Source organism: Bombyx mori, chromosome 8 (genome assembly GCF_030269925.1).
Source record: "Bombyx mori chromosome 8, ASM3026992v2".
In the NCBI taxonomy this organism is placed as follows: domain Eukaryota; kingdom Metazoa; phylum Arthropoda; class Insecta; order Lepidoptera; family Bombycidae; genus Bombyx; species Bombyx mori.
This window is the reverse complement of record NC_085114.1, coordinates 10,418,627-10,441,837: the sequence shown is the minus strand read 5'-3', so window position 1 is coordinate 10,441,837 and position 23,211 is coordinate 10,418,627. Positions and strand designations below refer to the sequence as shown.

General features: G+C 38.3%; 2 protein-coding genes across 2 annotated transcripts in view; one reads left to right on the top strand and one right to left on the bottom strand.

Moving 5' to 3' along the window:
- LOC101735669 (exportin-6) overlaps window positions 1-5,675 on the top strand; it is a 37,636-nt gene extending 31,961 nt beyond the window's left edge. Inside the window, exon 22 of the mRNA XM_062669758.1 lies at window positions 4,778-5,675. The gene's annotated coding sequence lies outside the window, so the exon portion shown is untranslated. The remainder of the gene's footprint in view (window positions 1-4,777) is intronic.
- Window positions 3,574-22,752, bottom strand: LOC101735397 (condensin complex subunit 1). The gene is made up of 21 exons (XM_012695540.4): window positions 22,471-22,752; window positions 22,159-22,272; window positions 21,408-21,580; window positions 20,870-21,042; window positions 20,436-20,577; window positions 20,140-20,235; window positions 19,219-19,386; window positions 18,191-18,352; window positions 16,038-16,175; window positions 15,038-15,403; window positions 13,789-14,118; window positions 13,168-13,368; window positions 11,737-12,279; window positions 10,967-11,146; window positions 10,117-10,322; window positions 9,264-9,434; window positions 8,124-8,396; window positions 7,045-7,309; window positions 6,331-6,519; window positions 5,475-5,574; window positions 3,574-3,719 (listed from the first exon to the last, which is right to left on the bottom strand). The coding sequence occupies exons 1-21, from the start codon at window positions 22,586-22,588 to the stop codon at window positions 3,643-3,645; spliced, it is 4,185 nt and encodes a 1,394-aa protein (XP_012550994.3). The 5' UTR covers window positions 22,589-22,752; the 3' UTR covers window positions 3,574-3,642.
- Between the last annotated feature and the right edge of the window lie 459 nt (window positions 22,753-23,211).

Sequence of the window (23,211 nt, the reverse complement as noted above, 5' to 3'; positions counted from 1 at the left end):
TGGCTCCATCTTGCTGGAAAAAGGTGTTGCGGTTGTAGCCATACTGGTGCATTTCTGTAGCCAAAAAAGTCGGGATCATATGGCATCGAGTAGTCAATTCAAAAACGAAAAACATTCTGAAACACCCTTTAGTATGATGTTCGTTAGAGGGTTCTCGTGTTGTGCCGCTTTGTCGAAGTGGCGCATCGATGCCGACTGTATATACCTAGTCTTGCCATAAATACTGAGACAAAGGAAAACAAAAAAATCTAGCAAATAACATTTATTACTTTTACAGTGTGTTAGTTTAATACATAAATATAAAACAATTTAAAGTATAAAAAGCTTATTCGAAGTGGTCTCCATTGGCTGCAATACAGTCATTTAAACGTTGAGGCCAGTTATCAATAGAAGTGTAGGAATATACGACAAAGAGAAGATCTTCCACCGAGCGGGTGATATTGCTCGGTAGACCGACGGTCCGAATGTTGTTGTTCGGAACTTGTATATATGCGCTTTATCTTGAAAATGTCGTAAGCGAGATTCAGGCATCTGTCAATTATCTTGCGTTGTATGATGGCTACCCGCCACATCACTCCCTTCCGAGACCGGAGGTCGTGTCATTTTTTAGTTAGCGTTGTCCGTGCTGAGATTAGCTTGCAAGGGCCAGTGCTGCTCGAAGCCTGCGGTGAGTCGAGGCTGAGCTTGAATGCTGCGTGCGTGTCACCAGTGCTGCTCGAAGTTTGCAGTGAGTCGAAACTGAGCTGAATGCTGCGTGATTGTCGCCAGTGCTGCTCGAAGTCTGCGGTGAGTCGAGACTGAGCTTGCATGTTGCGTGCGTGTCATGCGTAGTCCATGTGATGCAGAGCTGCCACGCCGGAGATGTGTTACCCCAAGCGTTGATGATCCGGTCGTGGGCTGCGATGAACTGTAGCGGCGTGATGAGGCAGTGAAGTTGCGTGCCGCAGGACCAGGAAGCGCGGTGAGTCGGCTGCGATGGTCCTGTTGAGGCTGCAGTGCTGGCTTGCTGTGGGACGACTGTCAATGACGTTTTATTTGCGAGAATGCGGGGATTGTGGTAGCCGAAATTCTTGATGCGCTGATGATGAATCAGAAGGTTGCGTGTTCAGATCACGTCGCAGGTCACCAGTTGTAGGCTACCCGCCACAGAAGCACGCACTCTTTCCATAGGAAAATTTTTCACTGCCAATCGTACGGTTTGTTTTAGGGACTCTAAATTATCATGGCGTTTAGAGCAAGCCGTACTCTCTAAAACTGACCATAAATTATAATACAGCGGATTAAGATCGGGATTAGACGACGGTCAGTCTTCAGCTCTGATGAAGTCCGAAACGTTCGTTTCCAACCAAGACTGCGTAGACCGAGCTTTATGACCATTCTTGATTATTGAACATGGTGTTGTTAAGGGGCTTCACTACCTTCTCAAGAATGGTATCTTGATACACTTGTGCCGATGTTTTGATACCTTTTTACAAAAGTATGGATCAGTCACTCCTTCATAGCTAATACCCCACCAAACCATCACTGAAGTCGGATAATGCCCGTTGCACTCTGTCGACTAATTGGGAAGCTTCCTTAGAGCTTTGAGCATAAATACGGTCATTTTGTTTGTTAAAAAGTTGCTTAATTGTAAAAAATTTCTCATCCGTAAACAAAAATTTTCTATGACCTCCCTTTGCGTACCGCTTCAGTAGTTGTTTCGATTTTACCACCATATTCTCTTTTAAATTATCAGTTAAGAAATGACCAGTACGTCTGCTTTGACCACCTTTTTCGTACGAACACTACGTGGACGGCCAGATCTTTTTCTGTCACAAGCAGAGGAGGTCTCATTGCATCTATTAATAGCCCGGTACACAAACATTTTACTAATACCAAGCGTATGGAGAGTTTAAAAAATTTCATTTGGCTCCATACCTACTTTGTGTAATGCAATCACAGCGATTCGGTTCTCTATAACACCCCACTCCATTTTAATATCGCAAAATATTGTAAATGATAAAACTCAATGAGCAATCATATAAAAATGACAGATTCCAAATTCCTTCTTTCCCTAAAACGGAAAAAGCGTTGAACATTGTGATCGCTTTACCATGCACGACCTGTACAGTAGAGCGATCCTTTATAGTAGGGGAGCCCACGATGCTAAATGGGGATTTACTCGAGCGTCATAGAGACCTATTGGGATGCAAAGCTTAGATGATAAGAAGATTTTGTCGTCGTCGTGGCCTAACGGATAGATATAAGACGTCCGGTGCATTCGTGTTGAAGCGATGTGCACCGGTGTTCGAATCCCGCAGGCGGGTACCAATTTTTCTAATGAAATACGTACTCAACAAATGTTCACGATTGACTTCCACGGTGAAGGAATAACATCGTGTAATAAAAATGAAACCCGTAAAATTATAATTTGCGTAATTACTGGTGGTAGGACCTCTTGTGAGTCCGCGCGGGTGGGTACCACCACCCAGCCTATTTCTGCCGTGAAGCAGTATTGCGTTTCGGTTTGAAGGGTGGGGCAGCCGTTGTAACTATACTTGAGACCTTAGAACTTGTATCTCAAGGTGGGTGGCGCATTTACGTTGTGGATGTCTATGGGCTCCAGTAACCACTTAACACCAGGTGGGCTGTGAGCTCGTCCACCCATCTAAGCAATAAAAAAAATAAATAAAAAAAATATACGTTTTCATGGGTGGGGGGAGCGGCTATAGATTTTCAAAAATATAAAAAAAAACTGTTGCATAGACATAATCGAGCGTCAGATATTGATAGCATCAATGTCCTACGTATTTTTAATAATGTATGTATGTTAATCTGATAGTTTGCATGGTGGGGGTGGTCGTACGTAAGGTTTGAAAATGAAAAAAAAAATTTTTATCGAGCGCGTCAGATTTTCTAAGGGGTTGTATTCAATAATCTGACGATTTCGATGTGACGCAAACTCGTGGCCATTATTATAATGTGCAAAAAAAATTCGCCATTTTGAAATACTCGAGCGCGTCAGATTAAGATATATATGGTTTATCGTTATGTCCTAGACGTGCTGTCTCATAATCTGACGATTATCTAGACTAATCTAGAGGGATTCGCTTAATCTGAAAAAAAAAAAAAATTTAAATCATTGAACTTAATTTATTGAAAAGCTCAGGAAATAACAAGCAAATAATTTTTTTTGTGTTTTTTAAGTAAAATCCTTGTATTTGGAAGAAAATAATTTAAAAAACATGCCCAATAAAACGCGGAGAGGGGAATATAGGCATTACGCAGCTGCACGCATTCAGCTTTATCGACGAATTTTTGTTACTTTCGGCTTGTGGAAATGGTCAGATTATGTATTTTTCGTTATCATTGAAATATTTCCTACAAAATAAAAAAAAATTCAGCCACGCTCGAGAATGTCGAGATGACGTTTTTTTTACCACTTTTCCGCCCTTCTCTTTCTTTACGTCACTCTCAAATTGTCAGATTCAGTCAGAAGGGATACAAAGTTTTTGCTTCACGTATTAATACATAGATAATTATATCGCCAATGTTAACGAAAACTTATTATTAACTTCATTTAAAAAAAAACAATTCTCTTATTTCTTATTATTAATTTTAATGAAAATTATACAACACAAAATAAAGTAATAAAAAATTAACTTATAACTTTCTTCGTCGCGTTGCTTTTCTCACTGGTTTTTTAAACACTTCCTCTTTATCCTGAAAGTCATCGTCATCTGCAATTTAAAAGAAAACATTGTTGTGTTGGACATTTCAAAAAAAATATTGAAAAAAGGACACTTGAGTCGACTATTATCAAAGCCGGCAATGTGACTTTTGGACAATTATTGGTAAATCAGAAAAACGAATTATTGACTTTGTATTCCATTGGCAGTCACAATACTCTTCTGAACGACATCTTAGATAAATAACAGGTTAAGTATTAACCTTTATTTAATGCAGGTTTTGAACCGTATTCTTTAAAGGAGACAATTATATTCAAATAAATCTGTATTGACATATCAATAAATTTTTTTTGTCCAAATGCACAGATTGCCACCTTTGATAATAGACGACTCACTTGTGACGGACTTTTAATAATAAATTGAATTTTTAAAAGGCAGTGTCTTAGAACACTCTGTCTGGGTGTTTGTAGTCTTAAGCCCGTGATGGTTCATCATGGTTTAATAGTCCCAATCATGGTTTAAACCAAAGATTTATCTAAATTTAGTACAAATTCAGATTAAACTCCTTTCATAACATTGATTTTCAAGAAAATAAACACAGTCAAAAACTGTGACGATGTTTTGACGTGTGGCAACATTAAGCCTTTTTTCCTTTTCTTTAACGTTTTATTAAGTCGCACACTGAAAGTACTTTACTGTATTTGCCAGAATTGTTTTTTGAAAGAAAAAAGATCATTGCATGTTGAAGGGAAACTTCTCGCTCTAATTTTTTCTAAATCAGAAACCGAAGTGTTAGTAATTTTAGTGAGGCAATATGGCAATATATTGGGAAATACAAAAAAACTTGATCAGATGAGCAAACTTAGTCCAAACTAGTGAAAGAATTCAACAGTTTTTGTTTGTTTTATTTACTCAGTCTTGCAAAATGTAATTATGGACATAAGTTTAATAATCTCTCTATTTACTGATTTGGACACAATATAACAGCTGTTGATTTCGATCGGCCATTTTGAAAAGAACACTTTAAGCCCTATCTCATGGTTTAATCGCTCTCTTATGACCGTTTCTAACTTAACACCCCTTCAAATCGTTCAATCCCGTTTTTGCAGGATAGCTGTCGGAGCACCGTGGTTCGTGAGAAACGTGGATCTCCATGATGATATGTAGCTGGACTTCATCTTTAGTCGGCATCAGTGCGCCATTTCGAGAAAGCGGCACGACACGCAATCCTTCTGGTCGTGGCCGCCGGTAACTACATACCCGATCCTGCGGACCGAATATTAAGCAGTCGACGTCGCACTAAGCACGTCATTGCGGATCTTCGCGATCTAGTATCGGAGCTTTTAGGTAGGTACCTCAAGCACCGGTAATCGTTCCCTTTGAACCCTTCGACGAGTAAATTAACCCACAGACACAGCCCACTGAGTTTCTCGCCGGGTCTTCTCAGTGGGTCGCGTTTCCGATCCGGTGGTAAATTCTACGAAACACTGCTCTTGCTAGGGCTAGTGTTAGGTTAGAGCCCTGTGAGCTCAGCTACTCATTCGGCGACGCTGGCATAGCCTTCTAAGGCTATCAGCTCAGGTAGGAAAAAAATTACCGTGTAAACTTTGAGATTATTTAAACTCCTAAGGTGAGAGTTTAACTATGATTGAAATTACGAGTTGATCTTCAGTAACTGTTTAAGCCTTCGATTTTAGTTTAAAATACTATTGATATTACGAGCCTTAGTTTTCTAGTTATTGTTTGTTTTATTGTTCATAAAAAATTAGAACGATAGTAAATAAGCATAAATAATTAATGACTAACCTGAATCTTCTGAATCATTTACAATCTTTTGTTTATTTGCTGCTTTCCGATTAGATTTTCTAGTCGACACTGGGGTTTCGACGTTGCTGGGAGGTTCATTCTACAAAATAAAAACACGAGCCTTTGAATGTTTTCAACAAATCACGTAAAAAAAATTATGTAGTCCCGATTACAACCTAATTCAATAAATGATACCTAATGAAATAGTTTAATAATGACGCGGCAATAATTGTAATTTTTTTTATAAGGAAGCCTGAATCAGTACTGCAATGTGAAATTGCGTTAAGAAGTGCCATTGAAATTTAATTATTTCTTTAAAATTAAGTGATTCATAGCGTTAAATTAGTTCTGATAATACGAAAACAGAAAACGTACATGAGAATTTAATGAATTTCCCAAGGGCGCTATGATTCAAACAATGAGGCAACAATTTTTGGTTATATCAAAATTTCGAAAGAAATGGTCAGATATTGCAATAACACAATGAATAAATACCCGATCCTGTGGACCGAATGGTAAACAGTCGACGTCGCCCTAAACACGACATTACGGATCTTCCCGATCCATTAATGTTGCTTTTAGGTACCTCAAGCAACAGTCACCGTCTTCGCCGAACCCATCACTTGCGACGAAGGGCTCGACGAGTAAATAAATCCATAGACACAGCCCACTGAGTTTCTCGCCGGATCTTCTCGGTGGTAGATTCTGCGAAGCACTGCTCTTGCTAGGGCCAGTGTTAGCAACACTCCCGGTTTGAGCCCCGTGAGCTTACTTACACGTCAAGGCGAAGCTGAAATAGCCTCTCAAGGCTATCAGCACAGGTAGGAAGAAAAAAAAACAATGAATATAAAAGTACCTCATCTGCACTGGATGAAGATCTCCTGCGGTTCCTTCGGGGCGCAGCCCGCCGTCTGGGAGTGGCGCGCGGACCCGTCGCCTTCTTGTCAGTGTCGCCACTGCCTTCAGTGGTTCCTTCACAATTACCTTCCTCAGCGCGAACCGCAAAGCCTTCTTCTATTTTATCTCCCAGTTCGGTTACCAAAGCCTAAGCGGTATATTGAAACAAAATTATTTATTTATTTATTTACTACTAGCGGCCCGCTCCGGCTCCACTCGGATCTTTAACAAAAATTTAAATGATATTTGACGTTGTTTTATTTTTTTAAATAAAAGAACACTTATTGCGGCATAACTATAATAGTTAGACATATGCTGTCGCGACACTTTTTGTAAGTAATCATGTATTCTACAAAGTCGTAGTACATTATTTTATTCTATCATCAATGGTTTTCGCAGGGCACGCGATGTAAAGAAAATTTTAGGTAATTTTTTTACACCTTGGGTTACATTATTGAAGTTTTAGTAAGGATCCCTAATTTTTTTCAAAAAAGATTATTATAGCCTATGGCACTCGGGAATAGTGTAGCTTAAAAGTAGTGAAAGAATTTTTCAAATCGGTTCAGTAGTTTCGGAACCTATTCAATACAAACAAACAAACAAATCTTTCCTCTTTATAATATTAAGTATAGATTCGAAATATAGGAAGTATCGGTTGTTTTTCATTAATCACCTTAATGTCGTTCTTGGCCATTTTGGAAGCGTTATTCATAATTGTGTTGAAAGACTCCATCACTCCTTGACAATATAATTTATCTTTGTAACAGTCGAGATTTTCAATGAGTTTCCTTAGTGACCTTTCGTTGTATGTAAACAGAGAGAGACAATAAGCTAAGTCTCGCCACTGTCTTTCTTCTGTTGATAATTTGAATCTTTGGCATAATTTCTCTACTAGTGCCTCCATTTGTCTGTCTTTTTGGATTAGTGAAGTTATATATCTGCAAACATAAATGTAATGAGAACACAGCCTAGACGAAATGGAATTTTTCGTAATGTGTACGCACCACGTTATAAAGACCAAACTCACGATGACAACAACAATGGCAACACAATATGTGCTTCTCGATTAATTTGGTTAATTAATTACATAGTATCCGCAAACCCAGACAGTTAACTCGCCGTTATAATATTCAATTGGGACTTAGACCTCATGTCTCAAGGTGCGTCAGGGCATTCCTGTTATGATGTCTATGCGCTCCGTCAAGGTAATAAAAGCGTGTTAATTATTCTTCTTCATCTTGCCCTTATCTATACTAATATATAAATCTATAGTGGTTTTTACGGATGTTCCGTTATAACTACTGAACTGTGCATCCGATTGACTTGAAACTTGGTATCCATGTAAAAAATAGATGTACTTAGTGGATAGGCTAATATTTATATGAGTGTTGGACTACCTAATAATAATGACAATAAATAATAATGTTAATTTTAAATGCACAGCGAAGCGGGCGAGTACGCCTAGTCGCTTATAATTATATTGTGAATAGGGGTTTAGCATTAGTTTTACGACTGGCCACTTATTTGACGCCTACCCTTCTTAGAGTTAAATTTCCATTACAATATGTCACAAGGAGGGAATTTTCTGTTCTTCTTTTGGTTTTTAATTCCCTTTATCCGTTTATAGGGCTATGTTTTGCATTTTCATATTATAAACAAACAAAAAACACATTTTATTGTTTTTTCGGCATTTTTTCACATTATTCTAAAAAAAAACCGTATTAATTATTTTCGAAAAGCTAAAATACTAACTTCATAATAATTCTGTATTGCTCTTCAGGTACATTCAAATCCGGATCGCTCAGTCTTGATATAATATCGGGCATGACGTTGTATAGGGCGTTTCCCTTTTGTGAAAGCTGTTTGAAGAAGAGGCGCGTCATACTCGCCACTTTAGCGTCCGCGTCCGCGCAGCACAGCGCCATGTCTGCTATCTGTCCCTTCACGCGGACCATCTCGTGCAGGACCAGAAACGACAGCATCTTCACTGCACACTGACGGACTTCTAGCTCCTCGTCGCTTAGACTGAACATAATAAATAAGCAATCAGCGAGAAAACTGGTGGTACCAAAGATAACATAGCTATGTAAACATTATTTTTGCGCGTATTGTTTTTTGCCTACTGAAATTAAAATTCATGAAAATTCAAACCTAAATGCCTCCATACTAACTATGGTAACTAGGCCACTTTTACGCTGATGGCCTCATTTACACTCGTATTTTCTTCGGTTTTCGTGTGTCGTAAATATAAGCTGGTTTTAACTGGTGGGAGGACCTCTTGTGAGTCCGCACGGGTAGGTACCACCGCCCTGCTTATTCCTGCCGTGAAGCTGTAATGTTTCGGTTTGAAGGGTGGGGCAGCTGTTGTAACTATACTTGAGACCTTAGAACTTATATCTCAAGGTGGGTGGCGCATTTGCGTCGTATATGTCTATGGGCTCCAGTAACCACCTAACACCAGGTGGACTGAGAGCTCGTCAACCCATCTAAGCGATAAAAAAAAACAGTCATTACAATCACACATAGGTTTCCCATGTTGTTGTGTGTTTAAATATATACATGTATAGATATATATAAAAAATTCAGACTACGAGCAAACAAATCTGTTCGTCACACGAATATTTGCCCGACGTGGCGGGCGAATCTTCGGCCAAGCAACAACTTTCTGACTCAAAGGCGCAATAGTTAGAGCCCTTAACTATTGCGCCCTCGAGTCAGAAAGTTTCATACGTAATATTTAAAAACATAAATTATTATCGAAATGTGATCGTCATGTGGGGAGGCTTAACGACAAAGGGAAGATCTTCCACCGAGCGACTTTCAGGCATCTGTCAATTATCTTGCGTTGTATGATGGCTACCCGCCACAGTCATAAAATCGTTTCTTACTTACATGTGATAAATGTGATGCGTCCACGGCTGCGTAAGATTCGGGAATCTCAAAGTGAGGTCGGCGAAGGCAATTGTCAAATTGGTTCTCAAAGATACGTTTTTCGATCTTTTGAGTAACGTAATCATTAGTTGCAGTCCATCTTCGCACACTGAACTCGAGACTAACATGAATCTGTAAATTATATTCATATGTACTTGACGTTGCCATTAGCCATATGGACAGTGACAAGTATGTAGTGACAAGTAGTAAGCCCCACACGAGAGAATTAGAAATATTAAAAAATATGTCAGTTTAAAATAATTTAAGAAAATATACATCAATAACTAGCTGACCTAATCTTTTGTATAAAATAAACTTAAAACAAACAAAAGGAATCCGTCCGACGGGGGACACATCAAAGGAAAGACAAATTTGTTATTTTTATTTCATTCCGAGCATTTTCATATTTATCCACCTTTTAAACCTTCTCTCTGGACTTCCACAAATAATTCAAGACCAAAATTAGCCAAATCGGTCCAGCTGTTCTCGAGTTTTAGCGAAACTAATGAACAGCAATTCATCACTACATAGTATAAAACAAAGTCGCTTTCTTTGTCCCTATGTATGCTTTAATCTTTAAAACTACGCAACGAATTTTGATGCGTTTTTTTTAATAGATAGTGATTGAAGAGGAAGGTTTATATGTGTAATAACATCCATTAAATAGTGGAGAAATCAATAATAAATTACAGTTTCCGAAGCGAAGCGAGGGCGGGTCGCTAGTTTTTATATATATCAACAATGGAGGCCAATTCACAAAATATTAATCTACTGAGACTATTATCGGGAACTAGGAGTAGACACGCTGTAGGACCTAGTGAGTGCGAGCGCGGCGGCGGCGTGCAGCGCGGGCGGAGCGGCGGCCCCGAGCAGCGCGGCCAGCAGCGGCCGGTACCGCGCCAGCGCCGCGTCGCCCGCCGTGACGTCACGCTCGCACACGCCGCGCACGTACTCCGCGTCCGCATCGTCCGCCGCCGCGCCTTCCAGCCCCGCCTCCTCCTCCGTCATGGTCGTGTTCGTCTGCGCAGACAGATACGCTGCACTTGTATTATGCTGCTGTAAACTATTGTACACCCACATGACACAGATAACTTTGCGACCACTTTAAGGTTTTATTTTATTTTAATAAATGTCAATGTAAAAATTCTTTAGCGACATTGTGATCTAAAATTCGATGAAATTCGATCGATATAAACATATCGAGGAGGCGATTTGGTTTAAGCGATATTTACCTCTGTAATTAAAGGTCCGTTTTATTTGGTATCAGTATCAACAATTTGATGTTTTTAATTAAACTTCAATTAAGTTTACTCCATTCAAATAGTTGAAGAAGTTTTTTTTTATGATATTTTTTCCAAATTTTAAATTTTAAATGACGTTCCTACAAAGTTGCAAAAGGTTGCTTAAACCTAATATCCTTTTACCCCTCGATATCGCAAAATAAGATATACATATAAGTGAATTAGCCTAATTCACTTGAATGAGAATGAATACTTCGGAATTTATCATTTCTGCCGCGTGTGAATTTCAGATGTATTTTTTCGATTTCTGTTTAGCGTTCAGAGTTTAAAATGTTAAGTGAACAATTTGGCCAATGTTTGTGGTGTTAAGATTAATATAGGTATCACTGCAGATGTGTCTTGGTGACAGCGACGGAAGCTTACCGAGGCTCCCTTGTTGGATGCGACGCTGGCGGACCGCTGCGCCCGCGAGGAGGCCGAGGCGTTACTGACGTTCATGAGTGTTTGTCGTCGGAGGTCATCGACCCGGCCGCGTCGAGCCGGTGTCGCGAACGTTCCCGCTTTTTTCTTTCGTTTCTCTTCAGCTTTGCGTTCTTCTCGAACCTAAATGTTCAGACAAATATATTTTTAGATTTATCTACTACTAGCCGTACTCATACTAGCCGGGCATTTTAAATGGGCAAATTAATATTATTATTTATTGTCATTATTATTAAAGAGTCCAACACTCATGTAAATATTAGCCTATCCATTAAGTACATATATTTTCTACATGGATACCAAGTTTCAAGTCAATCGGATACATGGTTCAGTAGTTATAACAGAACATCCGTAAAAACCACTGTAGATTTATATATTAGTATAGATACAAATTTTGACAAAACGTAAATTCATCAAAACAATATTGTTTTTGAATTGAAAATTTCTTTAGTAATGTTGTGATTTGAAACTCAATGAAACGGTAATGATAATCGAATAGCGACACTAAGGAGTCAAACATATACAGCCATGGGATTTAGCCTGCGAGAAAACGAGATAGAATATCTGAAGTTTTCTATTTTATTACAGCCGAAACGCACACAAGTTTTTTTTAAATGTAATAGTCAGTCAACAAGCAAATAAGTATTAAGGCGATCTTCTATGATCATTTAGTCCCAAAATACGGAATAAAAAAGATTATTTCAATGACTCACCTGGTTTCTTCTCCTGAGTTCACTGTATACACTGATGTCCAAGTAAATGAGTTGCTGGAGTGCTACATGGCCTAATGTAAACACGAAACGCGTCAACAACTCCGTGGGGTACGCTGCCTCCTCCTCATTGTCGCAATTCTTAACCATCATTTCTTCAATGCGCCTGTACATTTCTGCTAATATCTTAGAACAAATAATTTCGGGCGTGTCACATATAGCGTATACAGCATCTATGACGTTTGAAGCGAACGATGCGAAGTCATTTAATTTGCTGAAAGCTTCCATCAAACTGTCGAATAAGCTTGTGAATATTGAATGGTCTGCGGGGTATCTTTGACTTTTCTTGACCAACGGCAGAAGTAATTGGGCGCTCAGTTTCCTTGTGTTATAATCGCCGGTCAGTCCGTGAGCTTGTATGACTTCTAAGTTGGCTAAAGTCACGGAGGGTTTTGCTTTGGCGATCATTACGAGTAGAGATATTGCGGCGTAGCTGTCCGTGTCGGTTGTTCCGTCAATTTTTTTTAGGAACATCTCCCACAGTACCTGTGCGTACAGCAACAATAAATATATTAGTAGTTATGTTGTATAGTGAAGACAACCATAATATTTAGTAGAGATTAATTACTAGAGAGTATGTTGTTATATAACATCCATGTTGAAATAAATGATTTTGATTTCGAATCTTACGTGCCTCAGTATTTATATGTATTGAACAAAAAACCATGTCTGGTACTTTTTGGTTTAGTTTTTTGTTATAATATATATTTCACCACTGTGAAATATATATTATAACAAAAAACTAAACATACACTTATAGCGGTATTGAATTAAGAGGCTGTTGACGATGTTAATAGTTTTTTTCCTCTTTACATTGCTTTTTATAAGAGATGCAATTTTGATTTAGATTATTTGCACCTTTGGGGACCATAACAAGACGTTTGACGTCCTTTTCAGGAGCGATTCTAATGTGTATTTTAAATCATTGTGTTAGAACACAATCAATGTAAAAAAAAAACTGAAATGATAAGCCCCCTTAGTGTGTTTAACACATAACATAAAAACATAATTTAAAACTCAATAAATGTTATGGTGACGTTAAAATAAAACCATTTTTTTTTTATTGTTTAGATGGGTGGACGAGCTCACAGCCCACCTGGTGTTAAGTGGTTACTGGAGCCCATATACATCTACAACGTAAATGCGCCACCCACCTTGACACATAATTTCTAAGGTCCTAGTACAGTTACAACGGCTGTCCTGCCCTTCAAACCGAAACGCATTACTGCTTCACGACAGAAATAGGCAGGGTGGTGGCACCTACCCCAGTGGCACAGACTCACAAGAGCTCCTACCACCAGTAAAAAATATATTTCATTTTAATTGAATTCTTTTTTACATATCTCCAATTATGACTTAAGCTTAGTTTGGCACCTGTATGACCGCCGGATTGATGTCCCCCTTCTCAACCCACTTATCGACGAGGTGTTCCAGGGCCAGTGCACTCCCGCAGTCGATGTGCAGCATCAGAGATGTCAAATTCTTAGCTATGATGAACGCCCGGGCGCGTTCTGCTTTATTATCACATTCTAAATACATTTCTCTATAAGCTCGTTCGACGGCTTCACGTTTGTCCTGGAAATTGGAATTACTTTAGTATTTAAATTTTCTTGGCTGAAACATGCTCTCCATGTATCGTTTTCTCGCATTAAGACTGTATAATCTCAAAACTTACTAATTTACAGGAGTGTTTTAAAGGTTTAAGTAACATGTAATATTTTTAATATTAATAATATTTTTATTTTTTACCAGTTACATTATCTGTCTTTTAAAGTAAGATAAAATTATGTATTAATTTTGTTAATAGTAGTCAAAACATAGGTAAACTAACAAAAAAACAAAAAATCGCTCTTTTGACATTATTTATGAGAAAAATTCTGATGATACCAAATGTTTACGCATATTAATTCAATTTCGAATACTTTTGGAAATTGTACACTTTTAATGCGAAAAGGCGATATGTTTTGTATAAATTTGCATAGTTCCCGAACGTACCTGATCGGGTGACCACACAAGCATCAGCATGTTGGCCACGCCCATTTTGGCCGATTCTATATTGAAATGATGAGCTGTAGTGAAGAAGTCGATCGCTTCATTCACATCACCCGCTTGTTTTGACATCAACAAAGAGTTTATCATGGGCACAGCTTCTGAAACCATCCGACTGAAGTGTACGGACTCTTGTAGAAACGCGACTATACTCTCTTTCTCTTCTAATCGTTTGTGTAACGCTAATTCGTTGTCACATTGTTGTGTAAGCGTGGCGGACGTTCTTACATCGGGTATAACGAATATGTTGCCGAGCAGAGCTACGAAGTAATTAATCTGTAAAATTTAAGTAACAATTACATAATGTTTTTCTGAATTATTTGTATCTAAATTTCGTTTGATGGGACGTCTTCGATGTATTAAAATGAAATTGCATTTTTTTTTATGATAACTAATATGCAACCGTCACTGTCAAACCTTCACAATTTCTGTTAGATATTAAAGGTTTATATTTTAAGTAACTAAAGAATTTTGGTAACTAAATAAAATTTTGTGTGTCGGTCAGCACACGAGTCCGTAGATGTAGGACGTAGAAGACTGGAGATACATCGGGAAATGTGTAGCAGCTTTTTATGAGCACTAGTATGTACTATATCTGTCTAGTAACTAGTATAACTGCCATCATTACTAATAATATATTTTTTAATATTAATTTAGATGTATAGACACTCGCTGTTCTACTAGTCGTCAAGTTGTGATTAAAGTCCCTAGGCACCACAACGCGCTCCACTCATCATGACCCAAGCGATCGAAGTCGGAACATTATTAACTACCCACTTTTTTATTTTAAAAAATTAAATTTATTCCTAACTAGCTGACCCGGCAGACTTCGTAGTGCCTTAATCGATAAATAAAATACCTTAATTTTTGTATAAAATAAACTTCAAACAAAAAAAAAGGAATCCGTCCGACGGGGGACACATCAAAGGAAAGACAAAATTGTTATTTTTATTTAATTCCGAGAATTTTCATTAATTTGTGTACCTTTTAAACCTTCCCTGGAACTCCACAAGTAATTCAAGACCAAAATTAGCCAAATCAGTCCAGCCGTTCTCGAGTTTTAGCGAGACTAACGAACAGCAATTCATTTTTATAGATATAGAAGAAGAAGATAGAAGATACTTTCCTTCCTTTATCATCCAATATTTTTTCCATACTCTGTGACCTAACCTCTTCGTCTGTTACAATGACTCACCTGATCGCTTTTCTCCATATCGCACCTAAGCAGTTTCGCGTCCGGGTATTGTCTCTCCGTATGCTTTACAATAAGATACGCTTTAAAATAATTCTTCTCGCGCAAGTGTTTACGAATTGCTTCATATAAATTATCTAAGGACGCTTGTGAGAGGTCCGGTTCGTCTTGTGTTAGTACGTCTATGTTTTTTTTGATAGCCTTCGTCACGTCGTCTTCGATTTCCGTCCATTTCTTGACAAGTTCAGGGTCGGGGCCCGGATTCAGCTTCTTTTGGAGATCGCCGAGGATTTTCTGTTCTGTTTGAAGTTGCTCTTCCAAAATATCCAATTTTAACTGTGCAGAAAACGGGTTGCATTCCAAGAATATCTGTGAATACAATTATCACCTCATATAATAATAATAATCACCTTTTGATTGAATTTTTTACTACATATTATGTGGTAAGATTGTTTTAAATGTGTAACTTGTTTTTTATTATTAGACGTTAACGCAAACTCACGGCCTACCTGGTGTTAAACGGTTACTGGAGCCCATAGACATCAACAATGTAATTTCCATCACCCACCTAGAGACATGAGTTCCAAGTCTCAGTTCTATAGTGCAACAACTGTTTCAACCTTAAAACCGAAACAAATTACGGGTTCGCGGCAGAACGAGGCAGGGTGTTGGCACTCACCTCTGTAGACTCAAATACTTACTGGTGGTAGGACCTCTTGTGAGTCCGCGCAGGTAGGTACCACCGCCCCGCCTAGTTCTGCCGTGAAGCAGTAATGCGTTTCGGTTTGAAGGGTGGAGCAGCCGTTGTAACTATACTTGAGACTTTAGAATTTATCTCAAGGTGGGTGGCGCATTTACGTTGTAGATGTCTATGGGCTCCAGTAACCACTTAACACCAGGTGGGCTGTGACCTCGTCCACCCTGGTCAAAGCAATAAAAAAAAAAACAGCCCTTTTTTGCCCTAACACCAGTCAATGTATTTTGAACAATGTGTTTAACTCACCTTCAATAATTGTATGGCAGCTTTACGCACTAAGGCCGCCTTGTCCTTGAGTCGTCCAATGGCGCGTTCGAGTACGGTACGTTGTCGGTTTACCGGGACACAGTTCTCCCGTTGCAAACGACACCAGAATTGGAGCACCTTATGAAGATTATTTATTACCAAATGCTTATATATTGTCATTTATACTTTTACTCGGTATGACTTTTTTTTATTGCCCTTGTAGGCAGACGAGACGAGGCCCACCTGATGGTGAGTGGTTACCGGCGCCCATGGACTTCAGCAATGCCAGGGGCAGAGCCAAGCCGCTGTATACCGCTTAATACTCTCCACGAGACCTCGTTTGAAGAAGGACATGTCATAGCGCTCGGGAAACTATACTTATAGTAAACTAAAACTAAACTATAATTATAGGGTTTTTTTTTCTTTTGTTCTCCTTTTAACAATAAACTGACTTCTTGTTCTTCGTGTATTATATACGTACAGAGGTTGTTTGATTGATTTTATTAGAAATGCAAGTATTTTATTAGAAATGAGAGCAAGGGCGAGGCTCTTGCTGTGAGCCTTGATATCGCGAAGGCCTTCGACAGGGTCTGGCATAGGGCACTTCTATAGAAGCTACCATCTTACGGAATCCCTGAGGGTCTCTGCAAGTGGATCGCTAGCTTTTTGGATGGGCGGAGCATCACGGTCGTTGTAGACGGTGACTGTTCTGATACCATGACCATTAGCGCTGGCGTTCCACAAGGTTCGGTGCTCTCCCCCACGCTTTTCATCCTGTATATCAATGACATGCTGTCTATTGATGGCATGCATTGCTATGCGGATGACAGCACGGGGGATGCGCGATATATCGGCCATCAGAGTCTTTCTCGGAGCGCGGTGCAAGAGAGACGATCAAAACTTGTGTCTGAAGTGGAGAACTCTCTGGGGCGAGTCTCCAAATGGGGTGAATTGAACTTGGTTCAATTCAACCCGATAAAGACACAAGTTTGCGCGTTCACTGCGAAGAAGGACCCCTTTGTCAAGGCGCCGCAATTCCAAGGAGTATCCCTGCAACCTTCCGAGAGTATTGGGATACTTGGGGTCGACATTTCGAGCGATGTCCAGTTTCGGAGTCATTTGGAAGGCAAAGCCAAGTTGGCGTCCAAAATGCTGGGAGTCCTCAACAGAGCGAAGCGGTACTTCACGCCTGGACAAAGACTTTTGCTTTATAAAGCACAAGTCCGGCCTCGCATGGAGTACTGCTCCCATCTCTGGGCCGGGGCTCCCAAATACTAGCTTCTTCCATTTGACTCCATACAGAGGAGGGCCGTTCGGATTGTCGATAATCCCATTCTCTCGGATCGTTTGGAGCCTCTGGGTCTGCGGAGGGACTTCGGTTCCCTCTGTGTTTTGTACCGTATGTTCCATGGGGAGTGCTCTGAGGAATTGTTCGAGATGATAACAGCATCTCGTTTTTACCATCGCACCGCCCGCCACCGGAGTAGAGTTCATCCATACTACCTGGAGCCGCTGCGGTCATCCACAGTGCGTTTCCAGAGATCTTTTTTGCCACGTACCATCCGGCTATGGAATGAGCTCCCCTCCACGGTGTTTCCCGAGCGCTATGACATGTCCTTCTTCAAACGAGGCTTGTGGAGAGTATTAAGCGGTAGGCAGCGACTTGGCTCTGCCCCTTGCATTGCTGAAGTCCATGGGCGACGGTAACCACTCACCATCAGGTGGGCCGTATGCCCGTCTGGCTGCAAAGGCAATAAAAAAAAATAAAAATAAAAATGCAAATGCCTGTAACTATAGGCTACAAATAAGATGTGGATGTGATTTTTTTAGTAATAGCAAAGACACAGCCATGACTTCTTTGAAGGACGTTTCCAAAAAGCTTAGTTTGGTTCTAACTTGACGGCCGTCTGGTGTAGTGGTAAGTGATATGGTCACTACACAAGGGAGTCGCGGCTTCGAATCCCGCCAAGGGAAGATATTTGTATGATAAATATAAAATGTCTTTTCCAGGGTTATGGATGTATATTAAATATATGTACGTGTATAATAAAAATCTTACATTTATTTCCGTTATCTGGTACCTGTAACACAAGTTCTTTACGAACTTAGCAAGGGACGAGTTAACGTGGCGTGTAAAAAAAAAAAAAACTAACCTTATGGCGTACATAAGCGGATAGATCGTGTATGTGCTCATACAAATCGTCGAGGAAGTCGTCGCGCTGTATGCGCTGCGCGTCCGACAAGCCCTCGCCGCGCAACTCCACGCTCAGCACCTCGCACATCATCCCGAGCACGCTGATACGGAGCGTGTATGACTGTCAACCAAAATTAATAGTTTCTTTTTACACATCCTTGGCTTTGATGGACAATAGATAGCATTGGACCGGCCGCACTGGGGATCACTTGGAGAAGTCTATGTTCAGCATTGGACAGTGGAGAGGCTGAGATGATGATGATGATGATGAGATTGCATTTTTTTTTATCTATTCTAGTAACTTCGAGGGGTTATTCTAGATTCACCGAACTAGTAGGTGAGCTCGCGGGGCTCAAACCTGACGATGTTGTTGCTAACACGAACCCTAGCAAGAGCCGTGCTCCAAAGAATCTACCACCTGATCGGAAACGCGACCCTCTTTTTGTACCGCGTTTGTACATCCCGATGTATTTTTTTTTAATTTTGTTACTGCTATCCTGTTACGATTGTCTATTAGTGATTAACTTAATTTAATTTAATTTTAATTCACAATTTTCATGATAAGTTAGTTTCATGAAGAGATATTTCAATTGGCCGACCTCAGTAATACTGTGCTGATATAAATGTATGTACATGGGTAAGTTAAGATGTAGTAATGTAATATTTAATTATTAGCGTCCAAAGCAGAAGAGCCAGCAGCTCCACTTGTTTGCATAATTTCTATCACGCAAAAACATCAGTTATACAATACAACAACAATACAGGACATAACTTTTGCCCTTGTAGGCAGACGAGCATACGGCCCACCTGATGGTGAGTGGTTACCGTCGCCCATGGACTTCTGCAATGCCAGGGGCAGAGCCAAGCCGCTGCCTACCGAACTATACTAAGGCCTCATCAAACGCCCTAGAAACGTTAGGAATAGTTGATATCTTAAAATAACCTTGTCAGATCTGTAAGCTGTTTAAGTACTGACTAATATCTTACCTCATCGCTCTCCAAATATGGTTGTAATGTCGCAATTGCATTGGCCATTTCTTTAGGTAGTTCTTTGGTGAGTTCCAATAAGAAAGCCCCACAGTTCCTAGCTGCACTCTGCTCTGTGCCTGTTGTTTCTTCCTCAGTTGACGCCAGAGCTTCTGCTATTTCACGAACCTATTGTAGTATAGTTGAAAAAGCAATGTCATTAAATTCCTGGGAGCAGTTAAGTAGCACCAAGTCGGTGTAACTTTTACCTCAGTAATTGTCTGTATCGTGTTGTTTCTTAAGGATAGCGTAGGTTTGTGATTGGTATAGAGTTCTGTTGCAGCTCCACAAAATATTAATTTACTAAGTCTATTCGTGTTTAGTTTAGTTATTTACTATTATTACTTTATTTTACCACTTTATACAGCAAGATATTAAGTGAGTTGTCTGTCTGTGGGTTAAACTAAACGCCGAAGCCTTCGTCGCATTCAACGGGTTCGCTGAGGACGGTGCTTAAAATGCCTAAAAACATCAAGAATTGATCAGAAGGATCCAAAATAATGATCCTAATACACAGTCATTAACGTTTTTAAAGTTATTAGTGGTGACTGAGATTACCACCCGATCGTTTGTATGAAATTTTTGTAACACAGTTAAACATTGATGATCATATTCTTAAACATATTGTGTTTGTCTAGCAGAAATTGATAACATAAAAATGGTTGTTCCTTTTTGCTGTTCCTTGCTTCTCATTTTAGTTGATCAGCCGTATTTATTGCTTGTTTTTATTATTATTCAGATTATATCAGTTTACAAGTCTTAGAATAATTTTTACTAAGTTACCTTATGTAAAAAAGAATTCTAGTCAAAAGATACAAAAGTTACAGCAACATATTTTAAAAGATGAGAAGATTTATTCTGAAATAATATATTTTCTATTACCATTTGTGGCCCAAAAGTACCAAGTCCAAATTCTTTTGTCAACTGTACTACTCCAGCACATATTGGTGACACAGCATGCTCAACCATTTGAAGTATCTGAAATAAAATTTTATTTATCTTTTTACTGTTCTTTTAAAAAACATTTTTTTTGTTTATTACTTAGAATATGTAGTCAAGTTCATGACTGAGTAAAAAAATCAATTCCAATCAAGTCCGTGTGATTGCTTTGCGACCGAAATAGCCAAGTGGCATCTTATTGTTTTGTAAGAATAAAAGGTTTAAAACCATATACATACCTGGACGAGTTTAATGAGACATGATGTCCCATGGTTATATTTCTTTATAAGGACTCCTAGAACTTGGAACACAGTGTCTCTTATAGCTTTGTTTTTGATCATTTGTTCTTCTAGTGCTTTGTAGCAAGGATCTGCTATCATTCTAAAAGTATTTAATTTCATATTTTCATTGTATTTTTTCTACAAAAGCTCTTTTATTGAAATAGCATTTATTAATCTTAAATTTTTTCACTTTGACAGTTAGCATAAACAAAAGATTAAATTATTAATTTTCAGAACCAATTGGAATAAAGCAATCACCAAGTGTTAGTATATGTATGTCTACATAAATAATAGATTAATATGAGCATATTGTGATTGGTTAATGTGATTATAGGGATAAATGCATAAACTTGTATTTACAATTTTATTCTATAGATTTGGGTGATACTAACGAAACAAAATTATCTTCAGCCAATGGAGGGTCCCACAATCTTGATAATGGTTGTTGTGTAACCAAGTACAGAGTGAGCATTGCCGCTTGCTTGTCAGATTCTGTCCAACCACATAATTCTTCTTCTTCTGTTGCCTTCTTACCTTTCTTGCCCAATGTTAGCTTAGTGGAATTCTGTGACATGAAAAAATATTATATGTATACATTTGAGATTTAAACCAAACCACACTTCTGTTTGTTACTTGTAAAAATCTCTCAAAGCAATCAAAATCCTATAGATCTAGCTTATATGAAAATAGAAAATACTACATTAATCTGGGTCTTGGTGACCTCGGCCTCTTGATGTCTAGGATACCAGAGCCAAAAACAAACCACATGAATGCTTTTACTCACTTTAACACACGAAGATGAACTCATAATGTTTTTTATCGAAAATATAACTTTCTTCAGTCTGGCCAAACATTGTGATAAAACAAAGACAAAAGTAAAAAAACTTTATTTTTACAAATAAAAAATGATGATGCGGGAATTATACTCACATCAGCAGCCAATTTGGTGTCTTTTGTTTTCATTATTTGGGTGAAGAGGTACATTATCATTTTAGTAATATTTAGATTTTTAACCCTCACATCAACATCCAATTCTTGTTCCTGGAGTATTAATTCTAAATGACTGCATAAATTCTTAGCAGCCCTTATTATGTGGTCAAAGCCTGAAAACCCAATCTAATCTTGGAATAGGTAATTCATATCATATTTCATACCTATCTTATGATATATTAACTGGTGGTAGGGTATCTTATGAGCTTGCATGGGCAGGTACCACCACCTTGCTCATTTCTGCTGTGAAACAGTAATGTGTTTCGGTACTAAAAGGGTGGGACAGCAATTGTACTGTAACGACAGAGACTTTCAACTCATGTCTGAAAGTGGGTGGCAGCATTAATGTGGTTGATGTCTATGGGCTCCTGAGACCCCTTAACACGAGGTGGGCTGTGATCAGATCAATAAATAAAAAATAAATAAAATGTCTTACTATATAATATATTGACCCAATCAATGAAAATTAGATAAGATCATATGCGTTTTTTGCTATGTCCCATTAATGAGGTTCATGAGTAGCAGTATCTCTTAACCATTATGTGTACCATAATATACACTTTATACTCAACTGCCATTGATGGAAATAATAAAAATCTTATTACACAAATTGTCCATAAAAAACTGTAAGACTATTTAATATTCAGTTCCTTGTTATATTTATAATTTGTTTGCTATAAGCATAAATTACCTTTGTTGATGACATTCCACTCCAGTTTCACTCCATGTACAATTATTGAAAAATATGTATCAAAATGTTCAAGTATATAATCAACTCCTACAGAATTATAAGCACGGGCTCCATCTGTAAATTTGTTTTCATTTGTAGTAAATATCAATTTGGTTATAAGTAAAATAATGAAACTGGACAACTACAATGTTTTATGTAAAAATCACCAATGCCCCAATTTTAAAGGACTTTAGAAAAAATTAGGATCGTATAAAGCTTCGGCAATTATATGAACTTAATATCTTTAAACATAACAAATTTTTGAGTGAATACCTTGTAATTTCGACAACATGAGTCGCGGTTGTACTACATCCTCGACGTGATATTGTCCTGCATGGGATTCTAATAACTCGTCCTTTTGTAAGGGAATAGCAAATTCAAAATGACTCATGTTTTGCTATCGCAAGGATTTTAGTAAATATGTTATCACATTTATTAAGGTAAGCTGTTTAAAGGTTTATTTATATTACAAACTAAACTCAAACACCGCACCTACAAAATCAGTTTGTTTTCAAAATTCAAATTTAAAGTGAAGTTGACGTGCATGACATATATGTCAACTTTTTCACAGACCATCTGGAATTTTTATTTAAGTAGGTATTTGAACAGGATCAAAGTTCCTTACTTTTAAAAATAGAACACTTCAGTTATTTATTTATTTATGTACACACAAAAAGAAGACATAGTACAGAGTAATAGGAAAATTATATACAAAGGCACTGCTTATTTCATTAAGAAATCTCTTCCAGCAGACTTGCGAGAGGATTATGAGAATAATAATTAAAAGTGATGTGTGTGTAGAGCAGCTCAAATAACAAATACAACATGAGAATTATAGTAATGCACATACACATAGCAAATATTGTTAAACAGTTAATAAGTTTGGAAAACATTCGTTTACAAAAAATTTGGAACCAATTGAAAATTTTCGTGTAAAACATTCGAATTTTACAATACATAATATTTGTATGCATAGTCACAATAGTTGCATGGACGGCAATGAAAGGCAAAGTA